The 24,664-nt window shown below is 37.6% G+C and overlaps 4 protein-coding genes across 5 annotated transcripts; 2 read left to right on the top strand and 2 right to left on the bottom strand.

Moving 5' to 3' along the window:
* Nucleotides 1–942: 942 nt before the first annotated feature.
* Nucleotides 943–4,382, bottom strand: LOC140793872 (F-box protein PP2-A13-like). The gene is made up of 3 exons (XM_073145635.1): nt 3,731–4,382; nt 3,450–3,568; nt 943–1,763 (listed from the first exon to the last, which is right to left on the bottom strand). Exons 1-3 carry the CDS (start codon nt 4,046–4,048, stop codon nt 1,349–1,351), a joined length of 852 nt encoding a protein of 283 aa, XP_073001736.1. The 5' UTR covers nt 4,049–4,382; the 3' UTR covers nt 943–1,348.
* Nucleotides 4,383–6,212: 1,830 nt separating this feature from the next.
* Nucleotides 6,213–9,571, bottom strand: LOC140793684 (DNA-directed RNA polymerases II, IV and V subunit 6A-like). Its single transcript, XM_073145331.1, has 6 exons — nt 9,420–9,571; nt 7,775–7,808; nt 7,510–7,682; nt 7,252–7,303; nt 6,534–6,601; nt 6,213–6,446 (listed from the first exon to the last, which is right to left on the bottom strand). Exons 1-6 carry the CDS (start codon nt 9,452–9,454, stop codon nt 6,377–6,379), a joined length of 432 nt encoding a protein of 143 aa, XP_073001432.1. The 5' UTR covers nt 9,455–9,571; the 3' UTR covers nt 6,213–6,376.
* Nucleotides 9,572–14,289: 4,718 nt separating this feature from the next.
* Nucleotides 14,290–17,295, top strand: LOC140793269 (probable methyltransferase PMT16). Of its 2 annotated transcripts, none has more exons than XM_073144649.1 (6): nt 14,290–15,029; nt 15,397–15,607; nt 15,707–16,004; nt 16,093–16,485; nt 16,570–16,652; nt 16,841–17,295. In XM_073144649.1, the coding sequence occupies exons 1-5, from the start codon at nt 14,367–14,369 to the stop codon at nt 16,649–16,651; spliced, it is 1,647 nt and encodes a 548-aa protein (XP_073000750.1). In that variant the 5' UTR covers nt 14,290–14,366; the 3' UTR covers nt 16,652; nt 16,841–17,295. The 2 variants fall into 2 exon arrangements, with proteins under 2 accessions (XP_073000750.1, XP_073000749.1); XM_073144648.1 differs by having other exon boundaries at nt 14,291–15,029; nt 16,570–16,647.
* Nucleotides 17,296–17,701: 406 nt separating this feature from the next.
* On the top strand, nt 17,702–24,085 carry LOC140793449 (COP9 signalosome complex subunit 1). The gene is made up of 6 exons (XM_073144931.1): nt 17,702–18,346; nt 19,177–19,497; nt 20,742–20,858; nt 20,970–21,055; nt 23,257–23,491; nt 23,639–24,085. The coding sequence occupies exons 1-6, from the start codon at nt 17,936–17,938 to the stop codon at nt 23,813–23,815; spliced, it is 1,347 nt and encodes a 448-aa protein (XP_073001032.1). The 5' UTR covers nt 17,702–17,935; the 3' UTR covers nt 23,816–24,085.
* The last annotated feature ends 579 nt before the right edge of the window (nt 24,086–24,664 follow it).

The following is a 24,664-nucleotide window of genomic DNA, read 5'->3' as shown; positions in this document are numbered from 1 at the left end:
TACGAATATTTGTTTATCTCAACTAAAGGTTACTTTTTCTAAATATATCTTATTTAGCTCATTCTCACATAAACAGCTTTATTTAATTTTCTATAATAATTTAACTCTTCATTTATTTAAAGGAGAAAATTTAAAAATAACTAATGACATCGGGGTATAATTATCCCTAATCACAGTTAATAAAGATTAAAAATATTTTGGCAAAAGCTAATGATAATGATCTATTATTCAAAGATCCTGTTTCTTTTCGGTCAACGGTTGGCTTTCAAAAAATCACAATGAATTTGATCAGACAAACTCGAATGAGGTTAAATATGGGCTGAACAAAATATAAACTATTCCTAGATAAGTCACTTAGACTCTACTAAATTTTTAGCTAATATAATAAGTTGTATAATCTAAACTTTAAATCATGTTCGTCGCTGAATAATTGCTCCTCACCAAACATCGTTAAGACTTGATCCAAGCCATCGCGCTGCCGAATTGCTCATTTAAATCAACCGCAATGTCGAGCCATTGAGTCAAGTCACCAAACCACCAAATAATTTTTTTCATAATATTATTTGAGATTAAAATCAAACTCATGACCTCCTTAGTTATCGAGAAATTACCTATTAACTTTACAAGAGTTGATTGGTTACTGATTTCATACATCAAATCAGAGTCCATGCATCGTGATGTTTGCTTCGCATCCGGATCTGATACATCCACTGCAATATGAATTGTTCAGCGTTCAACCAATGGATGGATGCAGTTTTGATGCCATTTGTGCATCCGTTCGCATGAGAGTAGACTTGGGCTAAATTCTCGATTACACTCTTCTTTGAGCACGTAGGCTGCAGCAGGCAATGTCATGTTATGGTAAAATAATGCATCTCTCTCTAGTGCTACTACCTTTGTGTGTTGAAGCGCATATGAAAACAATGAGTGACACCAAGAACATTTTAATAGAAGCACAGTGTTACCTATTAGCAGTTCAAATGGCATGTTTCAAAGCACAAACTGTTTGTCAAATATTACATGGACAATAAATAAAAGGACTCAAGCACCTGCTTCTCTTGTAGTTTTTACTTGGACAATAAACAGTAGGAGGGGATCAACTGCCCATCCTCTCTTGTAAAGTTTCTCTTTCATGCCACTTTCATGCATTGTCGTGTAGTCTCAAATGTCTTTTTCTCAAACACTCCCAACTCTCGTGTTCACTCAAAATTGATATATAGTAATATACACTTTACCATAGCATACCAAATGCCCAGGAAAGGAAAAAAAAAAAGAGTACCTACCTCCTGTACACATTTCTGTAGCTTTACAAACTACACTCATCTACTTCGTTACATGTAATATATCTCTAGACCTTTGCTTGCCTGAAACCCTTGGGAAATATCAACACAGAGTCGACACAGAGACCCCCTTTTGTGTGTGTGCAATCGATCTGTGCCATTGAGAACTTGAGTCTTGTCGACATATCGGAGTTTGCTACAACAAAATCACCAACGCGGTACAAAATCCAACTTCCCAGCTCATCTAAATAAAACCGGGATAGAGCATGCTGGCCATCTGAGGTAGAAAGCTGAAACTGTACGGGCTTGACATCCCACCCATGGACATGCTCAGAACTACAAATGCGACGACCAAGTCGCCTTGAGGCTCGACCTAAGTGTAGACGAAAGAATAGGCTGTATGTGCCGGCAGGAAAGCAGAAATCAATTTCTCCAACTATCTCAAGCCACCATATTTGTTGAAGGTATGCAACGGAGTGGAACCTGCATGGTCAGAAAAATCTAACCATCAACTATTCATCCTTTAAGTTTATCATATTTTGAGTATGAAAAAGATAGAAATAGATTATTATCAGAATCAATAAGACAACAAGTAGTACGAAAATTTATTTGCCTAGTAGAAAATAAATGAACTTTAGCCATACTAGGTAGGGTCCATCCATCTTTATGTCACCAGCCAGATGAATTGAAATAATAAAGCAAAGTTCTGGTTACATTTTTGACAGATCTTTATTTGATGTGTATTTCTATGATAGCATTGTTTAATTACAAGTTTACAACCCAAGGTAGCACCAAAATTGCCATGACAAAAGTCCAGCAGTAGATATATTAACATGACATACTATTTCAATGAACAAGAAATTCATCTATAGTAGTAAAAGCAATAAATAAAGTTTTGCATGTTTTTGAAAAACAGGCAGCAAATGCCCAGCAAAAGTTTTGCACGTTAAGCACAGTCAGTTAAAACACGCTGCTGATTAGCAATAAGAGGACAATTGTTTGCTCATATGAAACTGGAAGATCTGATCAGAACAGGCTCTGTCAACATCTTTATCCTCTCTTGATACTTAGTTCATGTGCCGAAACAGTATACATGGGCAACAGGAAAAGGGTAATATTGACATTTCAAATTAGCATATAAACGTGGAAAAGAAAAACTTCTATCTGGTTTAACATGCCTGTATAGAACAAATCTGAGAAAGATCTGCAGTGGCTTCCAGTTGGCACTGTGCTGTTCTTCTCTATCGTGAATGCTTGCATGGCTGCTAACTATAATCAACGGATAAGTTTATTTATTTTAACTTTTTAAAATAATAGAACAACTGATTACCTTCTAACTTTTACAACAATCGATGCAACATGCAAGTGAGAAGCCTGTAAACTGATCAACTTAGGTACTCAATGGTGTATAAAGATACAGATAAGCAAACCGTTCCATGCAATATTGAATTAAATCTCCTTAAGAAGTAACGAGTTGGCGCCTTCATAGAAAACAATACGATGAAAAAGATACCCTACTGCATAAATAGAGAAAACTAGTAATTGCAAACACAGTTTTAATATTTGCAGCTCACTCACACCACATAGTTGACAAGTTATGGGGCAACTTTAAAGATAGGCATGATATAAACATAGTTCTTGTTCTGTAATGAAAATCACAGAGAAAGTAGATACATGGCAGAGCAGGAATTTCATGGTAGACAAACACAGCATGATCAGCAAGATAAACTTAGGCATCAGAAGTGTCTAAAGGCGTAAGCTTCAAAGATTCTCAGAATAACATAACCAAGTTACAAAGAGATCTAGAGACTTAAATTTCTAACCTTTCCAATAATAACATAATTTCAAAACAAAATAAAAAGAAGATAAATAGGTGTAAGAAGATGATGGAAGAGGCTAATTTATTTAATCTAACATTCCTGTCTATGGTATCTAGTCGAATTTCTTCCTTTTTTTCTTTAACGATGGTGAGAAATTAAGCACCACTAGGACTCAGTTAAAGAGTAATAGATTAAAAGGAGAGAGGTAGAAAGGAAGGATTTCTGTATAAAAATCAAATTAAAAACATAATACTACTGACGGAAAACACACAGTTAGCACATTGCTTTGTCTGAAGAGGGAAAAGGAAACTAATGCTCCAACCTACTAACAGGATTAGAAATTTAATACCTAGATTCCTCGGTTGGTATGTAATTCCAGTATCTCCTATCGTCAATCCCTGTGATAACCATTGCCTTAGACGATATCGACATGCAAATACCCCCTCTGCACTTGTCCAGCCAGAATACCTACAAGCAACAAAATAAAGAATTGAGCAATGCAAAGGTCGCATCTTTCCCATTTAGACGAAATATCAAACACCCAACTACTAATTTAGAACAAAAGAAACTCAACCCATCCCACCAAATCTCTAACAACTTCTTCTATCCTGACAAAAAAAAAACACCAACATTTGAGTCACCGTCGAAATGAATCGGCCGACAAAGCCTAGCGTATATCTCCTTCCTGCCAAGACCAATCTTATATCCCTCCTCGTCCGACAGAAAGCTCACGAGGTACCGGTAATTCTTCGGGAGCTTCGTCTCCCACACGAAATCCGCCGTCGCCGCTCCTGCGAACGCCCGGTTGAGCTTCGCCACATGGCAGATCTCCGTTGGCGCCAGGTGCAACAGAACCAAGGCCACGCAGCTCTCCGGCAGGTCACCGAGTCCGGTCTCCAACACTTCCTCCTCCTCCGGCCCCAATATACTCGAAACCCCTGCCCCCATCCAATAACCCTAACCAATCACCAATCGAATCCCCAATTGCCACTAGAAATCCACAAACAATTAGAAGGAGAACGAATCCATCGGATTCGGTTCTAATTCCATAGATCGACGTTTGATTCTCGCAACTCTTCCACTTTATTCATTCCTTCGCGGTGCAACGAACGGAGACAAGAGAAACTCGCGAAGGCCCGGAAAGAAACGAGCGATATTTTTCATGGGAAAAGGATAAATAAAATAGTCGGAATAAGAGCGAGACTGCGATTTCCAAAAAAGCCCTCTCTTTTTATCTTTTTTTTTCTTTCTTTCTTTCTTGTAACCCTCTCTTCTTGAAACCAAAGGCGGGAGACAGCGGCTGCGACGGTTGAGAAAACGATAGGTTGGAAACGGCGATGACAGCCTGGAACGCATCGAACGGCTGCACCGGATTAACTCGACACGTATACTTCTACCAACCCTGTCCGTATAACTACGAATAATAAGTTATTTCAATTAGAACTATTATTAGAGTTTTTGCCAATGCCGATCTTATCGAAATGGGCCATATATCAAATTTAATATTAAAAAAAAGTCTATTTTAACTATGTTAACTATTATATCATAAGTAGTTAATGTAAAAAATATTAAATTATTCAGTATTTTATGTTAATAGAAAGAAAAAAATTAGCACTCTAAAAATTGTTATAAAAAAACATTGAACAATTCAGTATTTTATTTTTAAAAAATATACTGAGTATTTTATTTGCTAAATATTTTACTTTTACTAAGTAATATATGTGAATTGCTGCTTTTAAGTATTTATGAAAGTGCTGATAATTTTTTGAGAGACTTCTGACATGAAAGTTGGCTAAAATAAATTTCCTTTGTTAATAACTTTGATGGATAAATCGGAATAATCTTTGATATAATTTTTTTTAAAGAGACACATTTAGGTTGAAACTATCTATTTCTAAGTTCTTTTCTCATTCATCTTCTATTTATTGTTTCGTTAAAAAAAAAAATACTTCACATCGCTGTGAGTCAGTTTTGACTTAAATGTTGAGGACACGGTAAAAGATTAACGGAGAGGTTACTTCGATCTGTTTTCTTCTATATAATTCCTCTTCACTGCGGTAGATGAATATGAGCTTTCCCCCTTCTTGATAAAGACGTCAATGCCACCTCTTTTATGCTATATTATTACCCTCTAAATTAATAATAGACCATAGATAAAAATTCCAACAGGAGTATATAAATTTATGACTTCTGTCATAATATGGCAGGCCGGGTTACAGTGATTAGCTTGAAAGTCAATGCAAGCTACGAATATGTTTGAAAAAAAAAAAAGAGAAGAAATTGTCTGGGTAAAGTGAGGCAGTTTTAGGATCTAGAGACTTCTTTGGCAAAAGTATATATTTTGTAATTTTCTATTGCCAAGACACCCCAAGTTTGGATATGTCATGAGTCATGACATAGATATGAGCAAGATATTATTGAAATTAAGTAAGGTCAGCATTGGCAGTCCAAATTGCTGGTAGAGACTTTGTTACCCAGGCATTTGTCCTGATCGAGGTTGTCCGATTGTAATGCAATAGGATTGTGTGGTAGGAGTGGTGGTAAATAATTTGACGATCCTTATTAACTTACTAGTTCGTTCGTGTCCTTCGTACTTCTCTTTAACTCCACACCGCTAGCTTATTTTTCACTTTATTTAAGATTTGGAGTCTAGTACTTTCTCCTAGTAAAAAAATTGGACCTGGGAGTTGGGACCAGTCTAGAGAATAAAAATATCCTAGGAACGACATAGACATTTTTTTGTTTATTATTGTATCTATCTTGCCACGGGGCACAGGACCAGTAGGATAATTAGGTGAGGTGGGGAGAAGATTGGAGCAATTACTCAGTCTCAGTTGTTAATTAACCAAAGAGACGACTGGCTGAGAATAATTCTTGGTTATCTGAAAATGCACGCTATAAGATGATGCCAATGACAAGGATCCTTCTTTTCCGTGGACAAATAAAACTCGATATGCGATCTATAATGCATACTTGGAAGTATGATTGAACTAAAAATAGTTCCTGCCAGTGCATCGAGATAAGGGGATAAATATATTTGACAGGGGATTGGTGGAATAGAACAGCATCAAATAGTTTTCCAGCCTAACATATAAACAGTTGGAGAGAGGAGTAGGTTAAAACTACGGTATTTGATAGCAACCAACATAGAGGAGTTACAATGTATGTACTATAAGTGTTGTAGAGACAAACAGACGACTCAGTTCCATAGCATGATTACATATTGAGGATCGCAGCTGCATAGCATGATAGCATAATGTAGGAGTATAGATTGAATCAGTCTCCACCAACTTGCCTCTTCCAGGAATCTTCCACAATAAGCTCATCAACCCCCCAGTCCTCGTAACTATTAAATATGACATAGCAGAACAAGCTCGTTTACTTAGTCAAAGAAAAGAGAATAGACTAGAGGGCACAAGGTACTATTTCTTACCTTCCATCTGGTAAATATCTCCGGATTGTAAAAGGTATCTTGCGCTCACGAAGTTCCTTCATTGCAATCTAAAGTTATGCGGAGAAATTAAAATTAGATACAATGCTGGGCAGATCTAGAGTCTAGATAAACAAAATCTGATAGAGGTTGCGTTTGGAAATGTGAATGCATTCTACCCAGCAGGGTCAAAGGAGGAAATTTATCTACGAAAGAACAATAATCCATGTCTAAATACGAAGCAACCTTTTGGGGTGCCATAAATTAGTAAAGATAGGATGTCCCTCTATCAACTCAACCTATACTAACTCTCAATAGCAAAAGTTAAAATCAGATGAATTAAAACAATAGTCTGATGCAGGAGCATATAGGATCTGATGGGAGTGTTAAAACGTATATCCTGAGGATTGAAACTGTCAACATATGTCACAAATTTGACAATTAGATCAAATCTTTATCTTTGGACAGCCTTTTTGGCTGTTTGAATGGATTCAAGTAATAGAGAAGTGCTGATCCACCTGCTGCATCCAATACTTGTCATGTAACAACATTATAAACTCTGATTTGGATATTAACTAAAGTTCCAGAGAATCTAACTTTGTCCTAAGATAGCATGTGCCGATCCTAATAGAGATGTCTATAACTTCACATAACAAAAATACATAAACTCCAATGTAACTGAATAAATTTGACAGAACATTACATAAAAGAAGAATCTTACCTCCAAGGGATCAGTCTCTCCCTCTAGCTCAACCATAACTGGTGCATTCATGCTGTACAACAAGTCGTCATAAGTCTTTTGGTATCTAAACAGGGTTGGGGATATTTATAGAGCAACTGTACTCCAATATATGGGTGCCGGATTTAGCAGAGTGAAAAGGATTAGCGGTTCTTATGTCATTCAGTGTAAATGAGCTACTTGTAATGTTTTTAACTCTGTAAAATATCAACCTTATATAAAGAGGTTGATGACGCATACCTAATTTGCAAAGCACGGGTACCAAGGATTCTAGCACGTTCATACTTTGTCATAAATTTTGATGTTTTACGAAGTCGTTCAACTGGTTCTTGCACCTTCTCTTCAGCTTCAGTGCCTACGACATCGTCAGGTAAGTCCTCATTGTTATTTTCTTGCTCTTCCTCAGCTCCTTCCTGCAGAAACCGAATTGAATTTACATTCTCCCTTAAGAAAGATATATATGCATAATGCATAAATTAATTGAGGGATAATATCCGGTCCATACATCAATTTCAGGTTCCGGTGGCTCATCTTCATACCTGTACAAAATAACATCACTAAGAAGAAATACCTTGAGAAAAATAAGAACATACTGCGTGGCATATGATCTGGTCACACTTCAATTGACAACTAGTACGACGGCTTCATTGATATCAAATGTTATATCAACAACAAGCAGAACACAAACAAAACAAATGTGCTCAATATTCTCAAAGTACCAAGTATCTACTGCAGATTTCAACGAGGTGGCAATGGCATAACAAGAATAAACTAGGATGCAATCCATATTTATATATATTTGAAATATCATAGAAGTACACAAGGATGATTGAATAGTATACTAGATCAAAACAGTAAAATTAGTCTTATAGATGTAACTATCAAACGAGGACTAACGTAAGTGAACTATCTAACTACAACCAAAAATAAGAACAATCATGATAAAACTTCAAATATAATCAGCAAAAAGGTAAACATGATATGTAATGATACGTCTAGATATCCACCTAATTCCTAAGTTGTATTATATCATTTTATTATACTTTCTGTAAATGTATAAGAACAGGTAAATTCCTGAGTCGATGCTAAAATAGCACCAAAAGTTTGAGATAGAAAGATATTACTTCAAAATATGTATTCATATCAAGATTTAACTCCTCGATCTTGACTCATTCCTCACAGGTTTAGCATAATGGAATGAGACATTCTGTGGCAGCACAAGTATGAAGAAAAACAAAAGTATCCATCGTCAATCTTTATACTGACAGCAGAGTTCTAATGATATTTTCAGCTTCTCACCATCTAAATTTGTTATCTTACTAGCACGAGAAATAGAGATGTCAATCTAAAGCATCTAGAAGTCACGGGAATAAACCATCTTGATTGGAAGAAAACCAACTGCCCTTTTACAAAGCACTAGCACCAGCAACAGCAGCACTAAACAATGAATACCCACATTCTATCAAGCACTTGTTTCATACTTAAAAAATGTCGCATAATTAGGGGTTTCAAGAAAGCTTGAAAGTAATAGACCAACTTACACTTCCAATCTAAAAACAGTACTAATTCCAGTAACAGGAAAGGTGAAGGTCAAATAAGACTCTATATTCTGGTCTATTTGGTGTTCTCATCTAAAAAGAACTTCTATTGACAGCAATTATTCTGTTCTTCTAGGTTACCATCCTCTCTCAATCCATTTTAGATCTATCTGGTTTCATCTCCTTTTTCAAATGGCTCCTATAATCATTCACTACTGCAATCGCCTTCCAATGACGAGCATCCGCAAGAACTCGTACGGTTCTCAAATATCTACTCCGTAGCAACATCAAGCGAGCACTAAAATGCATTCAATACAAAATTCTGGGTTATAAGATCCAAAATCATATGCAAAACAACAAATCCATACGGAAAATAAGACAAATCCGTACATTTCCCCAGTTAGGGCTAAAAAATAACAAGAAACCAATCCATATATCTCAGAAGCGAGATGAGATCAAAAAAGATGGGCGATCACTAGAAAGAACGGCAAGAGAATGCACGAAGAAAGCCGAGAAGCACAAACCCATCCAAAGATGGGAACCTAGTCGAGCTGATCAAACAGTGGTATCAGAAAACAAATAGCGGAAAAATGAAGGAGAGGGAGGTCGAACCCCATATCCATGTCGTTGTATTCTTCGTCCGCCATTATGGTTGGCAAAATCCCTCTCTCCTCTCGCTTTGTCTCCTCTTCTACTTAGGCTTGGAGCATAAACCCTAGAACAACCAGCGAGGACGACAAAAGCTTCATCCGCCTTAGGCTTAATTGATCGTATTCGTATCCAATATCCGAAAGCTCGTCGGATTCGGGTGCAACTGCGATCAGAGTGGTCCGGCCCACAGGCCCAGATGCCGTTGGGCTGAGAACTGTCAAAATAATCAAGCCAGCTCTACAAGACACAATCAAGCTCGGATCTTATTTGTTTTGAATTAGGTTTGTATTTAATTTCAAGCTAGCTCGATAAAGATCAACTTATATATAAATATGAAAAATAAATTATAGATATAGTAAGTAAGGTTCATATAAAGTATTAAAAACATCTTTTATACCATTACTTTTATAATATTATAAACTAAATAATATGTGAATATTGATGCGGATATTGTACTCAACTTATATCTCCATGTTCATACAGAAAGTCAGATATTAGGACATGTAATAAAATCTCTAACTTATATCTAATAAAACTCAAATATGAACCCAAATTAGGTCAAATATTACTTGGACCAATGTCCTTTTTTTTTAAGAACAATAAGTTTCATTCAAACCCAAGTTGCCGCTTATATCTATGGGCGGTTCGGCCCAGATTTTACGAAGTGTGCTAGGATCAGCCAAACTGGCTAACAAGTGAGCGAGCTTATTATTGCTCCTACTAGTGAAGTGTACTTTAACATAGGGTATACTAGATACCCACCTCATGCATTCTTGGATGACTCTTAGGATCGTCCAATTCGTAACTGAATAGCTAGCACCGGACTCGGGTGTCTAGCTTTGATATCTCCTTTAGTCCTTTTAGGACAGCTCTCACTTCACCCGCCAACACACTCTCACAATGTTCTAGAGAGGGACTTGCCTATAAAAAAAACTCCTTTGGAAAGTTTCGGAGTGCAATGCCTACATCTACATCTCCTGTATGACCTCCATTCCATGCAGTGACTCGAACCCAATGTCACCCCTTACCTAAATGCCAGCTTTATTCCTTGTATTCATGAATGTTTGTGAACTAAAACCTATGGCTTCCATCATTTTCTTCAGGCCATGGAATGTTGGCGCACACCTAAATATACCCAAATTGAGGCCATACTTGGTAGTAAGTAAACCTTTTTCTTTAGTCCATTGGTTATAATACTATCAATCCCATTTAGAAGTGGGTGGATAGCAGCGGATTTATTCGCTCCAAGAATATGAATCTTATCTATCGCCAATAACGATATATGGTCTTTATTTGACCGTGCATCTTAGACTCGTTACAGGTCCAACGCCAAACAGATGCCGCATCCCAATGGGCTGGCTTGTGAGGAATCTTTTGCAAACTAAGAGCGCTTTATACGAAAACCTTTTCTCTTTGCAAGCTAGGACCACGACTTCAAAGAAGCAATACCATGAAAGAGAATGTGGTCCTATCTTGTGAAAGAGAACTATGTTTCGATCCAAACTGCTCGAATCCATAACGAAAAACGGTGTTATCGTGCAAAATATTCGCTTTCTGGAACTCGGTCCCCCAATTCTCACCACCCCTAGGTTCGACCTCGTCACGTATACTTGGATAATAAGCTTCCCTAAGAAATGGTAACGTGACAGCTAAGTATTTTCAATTGCAGTTGGTGCCTTATATAAATAGTATTACCCTCAACTGAAGCAAAGAACCCATTACTAAAAGCCTAAAACCATAATAACACTACGATGATAATTTCAGCAAATAATTATACACTCAATTAATGCATTAAATTAAGTTTTATTGTGTTACCCCTACTAAATTAAGTTTTTTTTCTTCAATGTAAATAGTTCAATAGCTTGTGGGTTAATTATGGGCTAGATAAAATGGCTAATCCTTTTTAATGTATATGTTAAAGACTAACCCTCTCAAAAAAATATCATTAACAGTTCAAACAATGAACATATGATGCTCCAATAAAAATATTACTAAACATCAACTCTAGCACTATAACTCATGTCACGAGTTAATAAGACTCAATCCCTAAGTTATAATAACCTCGTTAAGCGTAAGAGCCCGGTATTTATTTTATCTTATACTCGTAGTGACAAAAGGATTAACATCCACAGTAGCTAGATAGATGTTTCTCATGAACTAGACCTATAAAGACTATTTTGAGAGGTTCATGCATATTGCCGGGCTGGAGGAAACATAAAACTGATGTTTTGGATCAAGGGATCGATTAACTTAAATCTAAACAAAACTTGCAATAGTTTTTCACGTGCTAGTAGATCGATCAAATAATGGACACTAAGGGATGGGGGCTAATTGTGAAGATTTCTGTGCGCTCTTCGATGGGATAAGTCTCGTAGAATAAACCCTGGGGAGTTACGATAACGTCAAGGAAGTTAAACCGTCACGCCGACGATATTAATTCTCTATAGAAAGTCTATTCCTCGGATAACTCCCACTCCTGGAACGTACTATGCGGGGATTATTCCACAGATTCGTGAATAAGTCCACGGGATCGGCTCCTTTGTCCAGGTGCGGTTCCTCGGAATTCGAGCTAATAGAACTCGAATGGGATCTACGATGAATAATTACTTGGTGATTTATTTATAAGAGGATAAATTACACTTAAAACGGTTGACTATTTCTAGGTAGACCCCTTATTAAGTTATTTTGGTTATAATGTAACCTCTTAAAAATGAAAAATATTTTAAATATCTAGTTATTCGCTAGATTTTTTTTATTACAAAGTAATGTGTCTGTAGTTATTTGCTAGGTGAAATATTTTTTATAATTTAGGAGGTCAATGTTTTACCGAAAAATAATATGAAAATAGATAATAATTCATATCGTTTCAGTCTAATTATTCCTTTATAATTATTAAAATATCGGAAAAGAGACTGTCACAATATTATTCCGTTGATATACCCTTATAGAAATTAATACGTATATGTATACCTCTCAAAATACACAAATTTTGTATATATAGTATTTAAAAACTTTACTTTTTTACTTAGATATTCTATAAAGTAAACTAACTTTTAAAATTTGAACAATTTACATATAAAAAGACTAAAAAAATTCTTATTATAGTTTTCATATATTTCTCTTAGTTAATGATATTTGCTTAATTAAATTATTGAGGCTTAACTTAATATTTACTGAAAAATAATCGGAAGAATATCTGTGCAATTTAAGAGATTTACATACAAATATTAACTTTGCAAGGATGTACATATAAATAAAAGATTTTTTGAGGGCATACACTTAAAAACTCTAAAGCTACACCATAAATGTACATATTCCTTGATTGTATGCAGAAGGTGTGAAGCTAAAACGTTACCCTTTTACAGATAGCAAAACCGCATAAATAAGCTTTATCTTTTCTCTTTTTGTTCACTTGTGACAGTATAACATAGGAAAGGTATCAAATACTAATAACTCAAATATACAAGAATAATGCCCAACAATATATAGGGGCATGGCGTTGATTATTTGAACAAGCCCCTTCCGACTCTGGAGAAACACAGGTTATAGTTTAACGATCAACAATAATCTACATATGATTATTAGTAGCTCTGTCACGAACTCCACCATGGTGGCTTTGAATCTTGTATTTGCTTTCACTGTTATTTATTGATGGTTGAAGTTTATAGGTAATTTTATTTTTCGATGATTGTCTAATTTGGATCCTTTAATATACAGATCGAGAGCAAAACATCTCAAATTATGTCTGTATAATGTCATGCGAAAAGGTTGAATAAATATCATCCCAAAACCGGTTAGGATTTGAATCTTTCCACCGAAAGGGTTTGTTGACTTCATGTATCTGAGAAGCTGAATGATTCAGGGCGAAATGGCGTTTAGCATTATCCATAGTAGTTGCGTGCACAAGCAGGATAGCATCGTATTAGTTGACTTTTATCCTTAAAAACGACTTAAACTATGTGCTAAAACGAGTACCTAAATAGAAATCTTGGTCGGTGATCACGACTTCGTTTTCGTCTTCTTCCGTGCGTTCTATGTCTTTAGACCTTGCTTGCTCGGATGATAGGTGATGAAAATGTTTCAATTGGGCGTGGCATCCATTGGACAAAGCTTAATAATTAGATTAATGGAGTTGCTAAGAAAAGTTAGCCATTTCACTTTATTCTCGTGACGAATTTAATAGGTGTTTCACGTTTTATGCTCGACACTGCGATACAAATTTTATATTAACTAAATGGAAGAAATAGTAAAACGTGAAACAATCTGAATCATTTAATAAAGATAATAATAAAGATGCTTTTTATTTGAGAGCAGTATATTTAAAAGAGAATAATAATATTTTTGTTCTTTTACTGTTAAATAGATAGAGGTTTTTCCATGTATACCATCGCAAAGAGGCAATTTAAGACGATCAGAAAACATACTAGAAACGGCCAAGAACTGCCGACTTCTACATGTCGACCGAACTCTGACGAAGTTCTTTGGTACCTTCTCAAGCCATGCAATTACACACTCTTCCAAGTGTCCACCAAAAGTTCATCATCTCTGAACAGTCCCACAATTCCTTCCTCACGAGTCACGCCCAACCGTTCTAGACTCACCCAAAAAAATTACTTAATTAAGACAAGCAGCCCTCCTCACCTTATTATATATAATAAACCTAGTGAGGGTTCTTTTGCAAATAACCAAAATACCACTTCTTTGGTTTCATTTTTAAGAGATATTTGCAAAAAGATCCAAATTAATTCTTCTTCATTACACATGCATCCAAAGATTCATCAACTATTCATTTACGATTACCACCCTTTATATAAAAAATTCACACCCTTCTCTTTCCTTCTATGTCAATACCATCCTTAATTTATACATCCTTCCCCATCTGAAAGAAGTCTTCTTCTCCTCCGAACCATGGCGTCCTCTTCCGTCCGTAAGCTCTACCAATCCTATCTTAAGCGCACGAACCTCCTCTCCATCGCCGTCGTCGCTTTCCTCTGCTCCGCTTCCTATCTCCTCGGAATCTGGCAGCACGGCGGTGGCGGCGGCTTCTCCACCACCGAGGTCCTCACCGCTGTTTCCTGCGGGACCAACTCGTCTACCCCCTCCACGGCCACCCTCGACTTCGCCGCCCACCACGCCGCCGACGATTCGGCGGCGGCGGCGCCGGCCGCGAGGCGGTTCCCCGCGTGCGACGCCAAGTTCTCGGAGTACACCCCGTGCGAGGACCGCGACCGGTCGCTCCGGTTCGACCGTGACCGGCTCATCTACCGGGAGCGGCACTGCCCGGAGAAGGGGGAGCTGCTCAAGTGCCTGATACCGGCACCTGCCGGTTACCGCAACCCGTTCCCGTGGCCGGCGAGCCGCGGCGTGGCGTGGTTCGCCAACGTCCCGCACAAGGAGCTCACGGTGGAGAAGGCCGTTCAGAATTGGATTCGGGTCGACGGGGACAAGTTCCGGTTTCCCGGTGGCGGCACGATGTTTCCCAATGGGGCGGACGCCTACATCGACGAGATTGACAGACTCGTGTCACTCCATGACGGCTCCATCCGCACCGCCCTCGATACCGGTTGCGGGGTGAGTACTTATTCCCCAATTGCCCTCCTCTTCTCTTATTTCCACCGTCGGTGTTCCGGCTCGTCCCGGTGGCCAAATCGGATCATTAGATCTAGATAGTTATCTTTTGTGATTAATAGGAGAACGATATACCTTGTGATTGTGTATCTCATCTGATACAGCGTAAAGATTTGATTGATAAATGTTTTTGGGAAAATTTTGGATTTAGCCCAAGTTTTCGTCATAATTCATTCCCTATGGCTATTTATTACCATGCTTGTCCAAAGTCAACAGTCGACAAACGGCAACTGTGTCGACTCAGTGACTCAGATTATAATCCTTCCAACTTCGTTTTGATTCAAATTTTTTTTGTGATATCTACAATTAGGTGGCCAGCTGGGGTGCTTACCTTTTATCTCGCAACGTCCTTACCATGTCGTTTGCTCCAAGGGACTCACACGAGGCTCAGGTGCAGTTCGCACTCGAGCGCGGCGTGCCGGCCATGATCGGCGTGCTCGCGTCGAACCGCCTCCCGTACCCTGCAAGGGCCTTCGACATGGCGCATTGCTCACGCTGCCTCATCCCTTGGCATCACTATGGTAGTCTCACTTTTTTGACACTTGCCATGGTTGAATTCTGCTTGCAATTGTACCTCGTTAAGATTAAGTAGTTAAAGTTGTTGTTATTTGAATTAATAGATGGGTTGTTCTTGATCGAAATCGATCGAGTTCTGAGGCCCGGTGGGTATTGGATCCTCTCGGGGCCGCCTATCAATTGGAAGAGCCATTGGAAGGGATGGCAGAGGACTCAGGAGGATCTGAATGCAGAGCAGAACTCAATTGAAGCAGTGGCGAAGAGCCTCTGCTGGAAGAAGATTAAGGAGAAGGTTAACATTGCAATCTGGCAGAAACCTACTAATCATATCCACTGCAAAGTTAGTAAGAAGGTTATCCGATCACCGCAGTTTTGCCCGGCTCAGGATCCAGATGCTGCATGGTATACATTATTCTCTTGACCCATGATTTACTATGATAACATCTGAACATTTCAGAACTGATACAAGGTGCTGCAATCCTTATTCTAGGTACAACAAGATGGAACTTTGCATTACTCCCCTGCCTGAGGTGGCTAGCATTGAGCAATTTGCCGGTGGAGAATTGAAGAAATGGCCCGAAAGGCTAACGGCAGTGCCGCCAAGGATTAATAGTGGAAGCCTTCGAGGTGTTACACCTGAAATGTTCTTGCAGGATACTGAATTATGGAAGAAGAGGGTAGGTTACTACAAGACTGTGATCACCCAATTAGGGCAGAAGGGCAGATACCGCAACCTGCTCGATATGAATGCTCAGTTCGGAGGATTTGCCGCCGCACTGATTGATGATCCAGTTTGGGTGATGAACATGGTGCCGACCATAGCAAAGTTTAACACCCTTGGGGTAATCTATGAGCGCGGGCTTATCGGTGCATACCAGGACTGGTGAGTTCCAGCACAAACAAGCATAACTCTCCTAGTAGGTACTCTTAGTATATCTTCTTCTCATGCCATGGCCATTAATTGCAGGTGTGAGGCAATGTCAACTTATCCGAGGACATATGATCTCATTCATGCTGATTCTGTGTTCACTCTCTACAAGGACAGGTAAGGCATGTACAGAAGATGAAAATTCTCTATTCTGTAGTAGTTTAACCTTATAAAAAGATAAACATAGTATCAAAGTGAAATGTCCTAAATTTGAATTCCGCTACACCTATCTGTCATATATAGTATTAAACCTCAAGAGCACGAAATCTTTTTAGGTTTATATCTAACATATTTATATTTTTCAATTCAGATGTGAGATGGAAGACATTCTATTGGAGATGGACAGAATCCTTCGTCCGGAGGGCACAGTGATCTTTAGAGATGATGTAGATATCCTAGTAAAGATCAAGAGCATCTCAGAAGGAATGAGGTGGGATAGCCAGATCGTCGACCACGAAGACGGCCCACACCAGAGAGAGAAGCTTTTGCTGGTAGTGAAGACATACTGGACTGCTCAAGACCAAAACCAAGCGCAATGATATTGAAAGTTGCATAGAGAGCAGATCAGTGAACTACCTGGTTTTCTACCATTTTTGTAATTCTTTTGGTCATAAAAGCAACCTTTACACTGTGAAGAGAAAAGAAGAGGCAGTGTGAAAGTTAAACATGAGAGTCTTAACAAAAATTGGGTCACTGAGAGATGAGTGGTTGATGTATTGGTGGTGTGTTTTGAGGGTATAAATTTGAGCAGATATTTTAGGTCAATTGTTCTCCATTTTTCTCCAACTCACCTGCCAAGGGAGCAGACGTCTAATTATTCTGATAATCCGGGGAAACGATCATAAGAAATCCAAAATATTAGTAGTAAACAACTAGTCTGTCACACATGAAGGGACATCAAGAAGAAGAGACATAATTGTAAAAATTCTTTTCTTTTAAACATTGCAAATATTAAATAAAAAAAAGATAAAATAAAACGTAAAATTGACAAACATTTATTAGTATTAAAAAACTATTTTTATTATTCATTTTGGATAGAAAAACTAACAGTTGCACATAAATTAAAATGAATAACGCAAATAAAAATTCAAGGAGATATTTTGTAATCTGGCTTAACTACAAGTTCTTTTGAGTAGATTGCACAAAAAGAGAGAGAGAGAGAAAAAAAACTATTCGTTAAAAAGTTATTTTGATGTTGACGAAGGCCGGTTCTTGGGCCATCGTAGAATATGAAGTCCATCTCAGGGCTGAGCCCAACTACAACATAATATGATATCCATGGCTTCTCTCCCTTCTCTTCTTCTCTAGGGTTTTGCTCGAGAAGGAAAGAAAGATTAAAAAAAAGGAGGAGAAGAAAGGAAGCCCAAGCTCTTCTCCTTGGATTCCGAGCCCGAAAACCTAGCCAATGGACGGGGAAGACGAGGTCTCCGGCGCCGCGATGTTGGATGACTCGTCCTTCCCCAACGGCAGCGTGGATCCGGAGGCGCCGCCGCCGCCTCCACCCCCGTCGGCGATGGGCGGAGAGCAGATGGACGTGGAGGCTTATGCGGGCTTGTACACGGGTCGGAGTCGAGTAACGCGGCTTCTCTTCATCGCCGATCGATGCGGCAACGAGACGATGCAGCTCGAGGCGCTCCGGATGGCGTACGACGAGATTAAGAAGGGGGAGGACTCCAACATCCACCGCGATGTCTCGGCAAAGATCGCGGGAAGGCTCGGGTCGAGGTATCTGTTCGACCAGTCGTGGGCGGATATGATCGATCGCCGAGCGGAGCTGCGGAAGGAGAAGCTCGAGAACGAGCTCAATGGATATAAGGTACCTTCTTCTTATTTGTTTCTCTATCCTTCTTGTTGTTTTGGTTTGATCGGAAAATTGATCCATTCGTTCCGATGCATAGTTGAATCATCAGAGCTGTTCTAGCGCTTACGATATTAAGGAGGCTTGAATTATGGAATACTTTTGTGTAGGACTCATCATCGTTGGTTAGAAGGTGCTCCGATAATTTTTCTCAAAGCCTAGTTATTTCCAGTTCGGGTTCAAGAATACTGCTGAAAATGGCATCCTCCCATGATCCTTATGCTCTTTTTTTTTTCTTTAAAAAAAAGTTCAGAATAAAGATTCAGATGTTATCAGATTGTTCTTTGTCTATCTTGCATATCTGGCATCGTGGTCAAACTATTACACTTTTGTTTTTTAAGAGAAGGCATAGATGCCCTCCTTTATTATGAACTTCTAATATCTTTTATTATATAGTTTTATGTTACTTGGAAGGTACGGATGCTAGTAGCAACGAGGATGTGAGATTCTTTTTCTTATGTGCTTTATAATTCCTTCATAATTAATGCAAGTTCGCAATGCTTAGCATCAGTTTGGGATTGCCATTAGCAGCCATTATACTCTAAACTGGTCAATTCTTCCAAGCTGCACTTTGTAATGCTGATTTCCAGTTTTTATTGTAGTCTAGTGCTAGGCTAGTTTGCATAATTCCACTGCCTTTTCTGATAAAATATGGCGCAAGCATCTTTTACTATATATCTAATGAGTTGAAGGAGATGCTAGGTGTTTTCTTCTTCTTTTTTGTATATTGGTTTACCTCTAGTTTTGAGTAGTAGCTGATCACCTGTCACACTAACTTCTACCTGCAGACAAATTTAATCAAGGAAAGCATCCGAATGGGTTACAATGACTTTGGCGACTTCTACTATGCTCATGGCCAACTTGGAGATGCCTTTAAGAATTATGTCCGAACTCGTGACTATTGCACCACTTCAAAGCATATAATACAGATGTGTCTTAATGTGATTTTGGTTGGCATTGAGTTGGGCCAATTCATGCATGTTTCAAATTATGTTAGTAAAGCGGAGCAAACACCGGACTCATTGGATCTTGTTACTGTTGCAAAACTACGATGTGCTGCAGGATTATCTCACCTGGAAGCAAAAAAATATAAGCTTGCTGCACGCAAGGTCAGTTTAGCCGGAATTTTGGAATCTTTATTTCTATGGGTGGTGTCTCGATGGTCTAGAATTATATTGACATCAAAATATGGAATTATGTGATTGGAGTTTGGACTACAGATATTTTTAATTTCTGTTGATATGCCTGCCATACCGGTGCTTTAATGAAGTAGCCTTCTTGATAAAAAAAGTTTGTCTTGCAAAGTAATTCTAAGTTCATGCTAAGGAAGCAGAATTCTCAAACTCGTTTTGTTGCATAAAAACCTATTGATTGTTATACCAAAATTTCAGGCTCATTTTCAGCATATTATAACTTGGACAAAATTCACATGAATTAAGGATTCAAATGAGATCAATTTGCCTATTTCATTTCATTATCTAACTTTTTTACTTCATATAAGGACTCTTGTAGTCACACATTATTTGCTCAATGCTGATTCTTATTTTAAGATTTGTTGAAAGTTGAAACATTTCATACACCAATGTAGCTAAGATGTTGTGCATATTGGATTGCTATTATTTTTGTTGAATAATGACATGCTGCAGCTAAGACATTATCTCTCAGAACCATGGTTCACCTGATCGGCTAAACTCGATCTTGATCTAAGTCCAATCTGAACTCTCTTTCTTTCTTTCTCTCTTTCACTCCTCACTTCCTCTCTTACTCTCTTTCACTCTTTTTTTTCTTTTTTTCTTTCCTTATCATATAACTATTGTTTCTTTTACGGAGAGATCTAGCTCTGATGAACTCCGGTATATAATTTTTAATTTATTTCTTTATATCTCTCTCAGTTTTTTATTTCTTTCGCTCTCACATTTTTTCTTCTTCACTACATCATGGTTTTTCTTTTTTTTGTTTGATTTTTTTTACTTACTCTCTTTCTAATCTCTTCTTCTTTTCAATTTTAATTGCACCATAGTTTTTCTTTCTTTATTTTCTTATTTTTATAATAAATTTTTTTCAAATTTCTAGAAGTTTTTCTGCATTTTTAAATAATATTTAACTTTTTACGTAATTAAAAAGTCCAATCCAGGCGACTGATACGGTTGGTCTGGCCGATACATTTTTTTTTCTTTTTCGGAAGGCCGATTCCGATCTCAATTTTTTGAACCTTGCTCTAAACGTTTCCTTTTGATTGGCTCTATCACTGTTGAGAGTTGAGATGAATGGAAAATCTATTGCATGCTTTTGCTATAATTTAAGTTTGAGCATCATTTAGCTAGTTTACTTATAACTATCGTCCCTTCTGTAGTTTATAGAGACAGGGCTGGAACTTGGAAATAACTATTCAGAAGTGATAGCACCACAAGATGTTGCTACATATGGTGGACTTTGTGCACTTGCTTCTTTTGACCGCACTGAACTGAAGGTTCATCTTGCTTTCTTCTTCTTCTTCTTGTCATCATTTGCAATTTTTCTTTTGTGTTAATGGAGGTCAATTTCTCATGCAAAATTTTGCTATCTCTTTCTCTGTTAACAGAAGAAGGTCATCGACAACATTAACTTCCGTAATTTTTTAGAGTTGGTGCCTGAAGTCAGGGAACTCATTAATGATTTCTATGCAAGGTAGGTTGTATAAGTGAAATTTGTTTAATTTTCTGTTATGTTAGTAATCTTTGTGGAAAGTACTTATAATATGTCTCACTCAACACCAGTATTACAAATTATTTTCCTGAGCTAATCAGTCTTGGAAATGGGAAGAATAGGGCATAACGGGAAAGCAGAGTTACAGGACATTGTCATATTTTGTCCACTTAGAAGGCTGTATAATTGTTGGGTAAGCAATGGGATTATTTATGCTAGATTTATTATGTTCTGTAGTCAAAAGCTTTTCTGTATATAGGATTGCTGAGTACATATTCTTTCCTTTGATACCCTCCTCACCATCATCAGCAGCCTTGTAGCCCTTTTCCACCATATTCCTTTGGCTATAAGAAATTGGAACATGAGTTGAGATTTCTCTGACTTCCGCTTGTGATCATTTCTTCTATTAGTTTAAAATCTAATGGTAGAAATTGGTTGCCATGACCTTCAATGCAGATGCCATATTCCCATGTAAGAAATACTTTGCCAACCATCACATACTAGCCAGATAATGATTAACATTAAAGACTTGTAATACCGATTATTTTCTCAGCATGTTGTTCTGCTGTAAGACCATAAAAGAAGCCCCTCTGGTTAGAATGGATAGTCTTGCTAGGAGATAAATTATTCCTGAGAATGTTTATACAGATATTGCAGGCAGGCTATATGAATCTTTATTTCTTCATCTTGTGAGAAGTCCACATTAACAGAAAAGGGTATGTTAGTCATATTTATTTGTCAGTGGCATGGAAATTTCTTCAACTTGATCTTCATTATAGAATTTATGGTCATGTTTTTTTCTCTAGGGGAATTTTTAAATAACACCACATATTAACGCTCTGTTTATGGCCCGGCCTTCAATTTTTTTCCATAATTTTCATACAACACCGTAAGCTAACCTAACCATTTTACCAACAAAGGAATAGTCTATTAAAATACAAAGAGTAATTTCGAACTACCTAGTTACATGTTGGGGTAGGGAGATTAAATCTAGAAGAGGTTTTTGATTTGGTAGGGTTTAGTTAGAGTGGAGTATTGTTTTCGAAAGGGTTTGGTTAGTGTGAGTCTAGATCAAAGAAATTTTAAAAGTACTTTAGTATGTAAGTAGAATTACATTATGTCAATTAGTCAAAATAGCAGTAATGTGTTATATGAGAATTATAAGAAAAAAGGAGTTCAATTACCAAATCCTCGAAGACTTAGTTAGAAAGTAATAAAATGTACGGCGGTGTTTGAATTTTTTTTACTTATTTTTCTAAGAGCAAAAGATTATTTCATTGGAAGCTTTAATTGATCAACAATCAGATAAATTTATTCCATTGTACCTTGCAGTATTACCTTGCTGTTCACTCTTTCAAAATGTAATTCAATAAGGCACCTCCTTTAACAGAAAATCGTCTTTATTAGGTTGGCTGTCTGCAGTTTGCAGTAGATTATGTGTGTAACACTTGCATGGGAATTTGTCAACATATGACTAGCAACTGCCAAAAAGTGAGGCCTTCATTTTAACATGCTTAATAAGTTTGTCCCATAATAATGCAGGTAAATACAGATATTCTGATTCTAAGTTCTCTCCTAGTATATTGTAGTTGTATCAGGTATTTCCTCGAGCCATTGGACATACTGGACACTATCCTAGATTGGAACTTAGAAAGTTGTCAAACACTAGCTGATTTGCATTATGAAATGTTGAATGAAATATTGACCTGTACCAGGACAGTGTACTTCCACATTTTCTTGGTGCCTCATATAGTTGTTACAGTTCTTTCTTATACCTGATTGTTACAGTACTACTGATTTTGCTTCAGAAAGGAGCTGCGTGTAAGTCTTTTGTGTTGCTTCCTGTTGGAATAGCCTCTCAAAATTCAGAGGGTACATTGGGGCGCCAGTTCATGATACATACTTGATACAAAGGGGATGTTTTGTGTGGTCCTTCTAAATTCCAATAAGCACATTTAAATTAAGAAAGGCTTCAGTCCAGTTCACTAGTCAGATATGACAATGTTTTGAGGGGGACAACGATTCAGTGAAGACCTATCATCTGAATACAATGTTAAGCATGTGAAGTGCATGGCAGAAATATTCTGTCAGAATCAATTACTATCTTTCTGGATATATAATGATGAATTATTGCTTTTATGTTGGTTTCTTCTTTTCTAACCACAAGATTTGCTCCATTGCAGCCGATATGCTTCATGTCTCGAATATCTTGAGAAGCTAAAACCAAATTTACTTTTGGACATTCATTTGCATGATCATGTTGAAGCTTTATACACTGAAATTCGTCACAAAGCTATCATTCAGTACACACATCCTTTTATTTCTGTTGATCTCCACACAATGGCTGATGCCTTCAAGACTAATGTTACTGGGCTGGAGAAAGAACTAGAAGCCTTGATTACCGAAAACCAGATTCAAGTATGGATATTTTGCTGTTTTGTTGTACTTCTATGTAGGCCTTCAGATTATGCTTTACCTTTTTTTCTTTCTATATCTTCATGATATCATGATTCTGCATCACTACTTGTCTCCTTGTTGAGTTGATTGTTTCTGAAATTTCTGCAGGCCAGAATAGACTCGCACAATAAAATTCTTTATGCAAGACATGCTGATCAAAGAAATGCAACATTCCAGCGTGTCCTACAATCTGGCATTGAGTTTGAGAGGGATGTGAAAGCGATGTTGCTGAGAGCAAATCTCATTAAACATGAGCATAACCAGAGGGGAACAAGGAAACTTTGAAGCGACAAGAAGATTTTTTAGGAGCTTTTGCTGATGTTTCTCCAGAATTCGCTTTGCAGCTTTTGCGTGCCAAAGATTGTGGATTTCATTTTGCATTCAAATGTAAAATCATGATCAAAGTTCTTGCACCTTGTCATGTAATGGCCCGACCGAAAGCGAGACTCTGTTGTCATGTGGCTGTAATCCATGTATATACATTCGAGGTTGGATATTGGATACTTTTTACCGCTTGAATGCTAGCAGCTACTAAAGTCTGGTTTTGCTGGTTAATTTTTATTAGGTTTTGTCATGCAAAAGTTCTCGTTAATTTGTTCGGTCGACTGCTCGCTAGTTTCAATATGCTGTTACAATTAGGCATAGTCGACTTTTATACGACTTGAGAACGAAAAATACCCCAATTAGCCTTTTTATTGTAGTTTTTATTCCTTATAGGTTAAGTTAATATTATTCTCTGCAGATCCTCAAATGTTAATGGGCTTTCTTTAATAAAAAAAACTATCTTTTCTAATTCTTTTTCCGAATCGTAACTTTTAGGCTTGTAGTGCAACCCCTTTACATCCTTTTCTACGAGTCCACGCATTAATCTTACAAGCAGCAACTTACTCTAATATACACCAACTTTATAAGGGCATAATCGTAAATTAAACTACTTTAGGAACCTTATTATAAAAATTTCCCTTTCCCTTACGCATCAATCCATCTGCCCACGTGTTGCATGTCCCCTACACGCGGCGGCGAACGTGCCACTTAAGTACTTGAACTCGTTTCCACTTTCGTATGCAATACCAAACAATTAACTAGAGCCGATAGAATTTTTGCGAATTACCGAAGTCTATAATAACACGCTAT

This window comes from Typha latifolia, chromosome 8, assembly GCF_019914945.1.
Source record: "Typha latifolia isolate L0001 chromosome 8, TyphaL0001v2, whole genome shotgun sequence".
Taxonomy (NCBI): Eukaryota; Viridiplantae; Streptophyta; class Magnoliopsida; order Poales; family Typhaceae; genus Typha; species Typha latifolia.
Note: the sequence above shows the minus strand (reverse complement) of the source record. Positions and strands in the feature narration are given on the sequence as shown.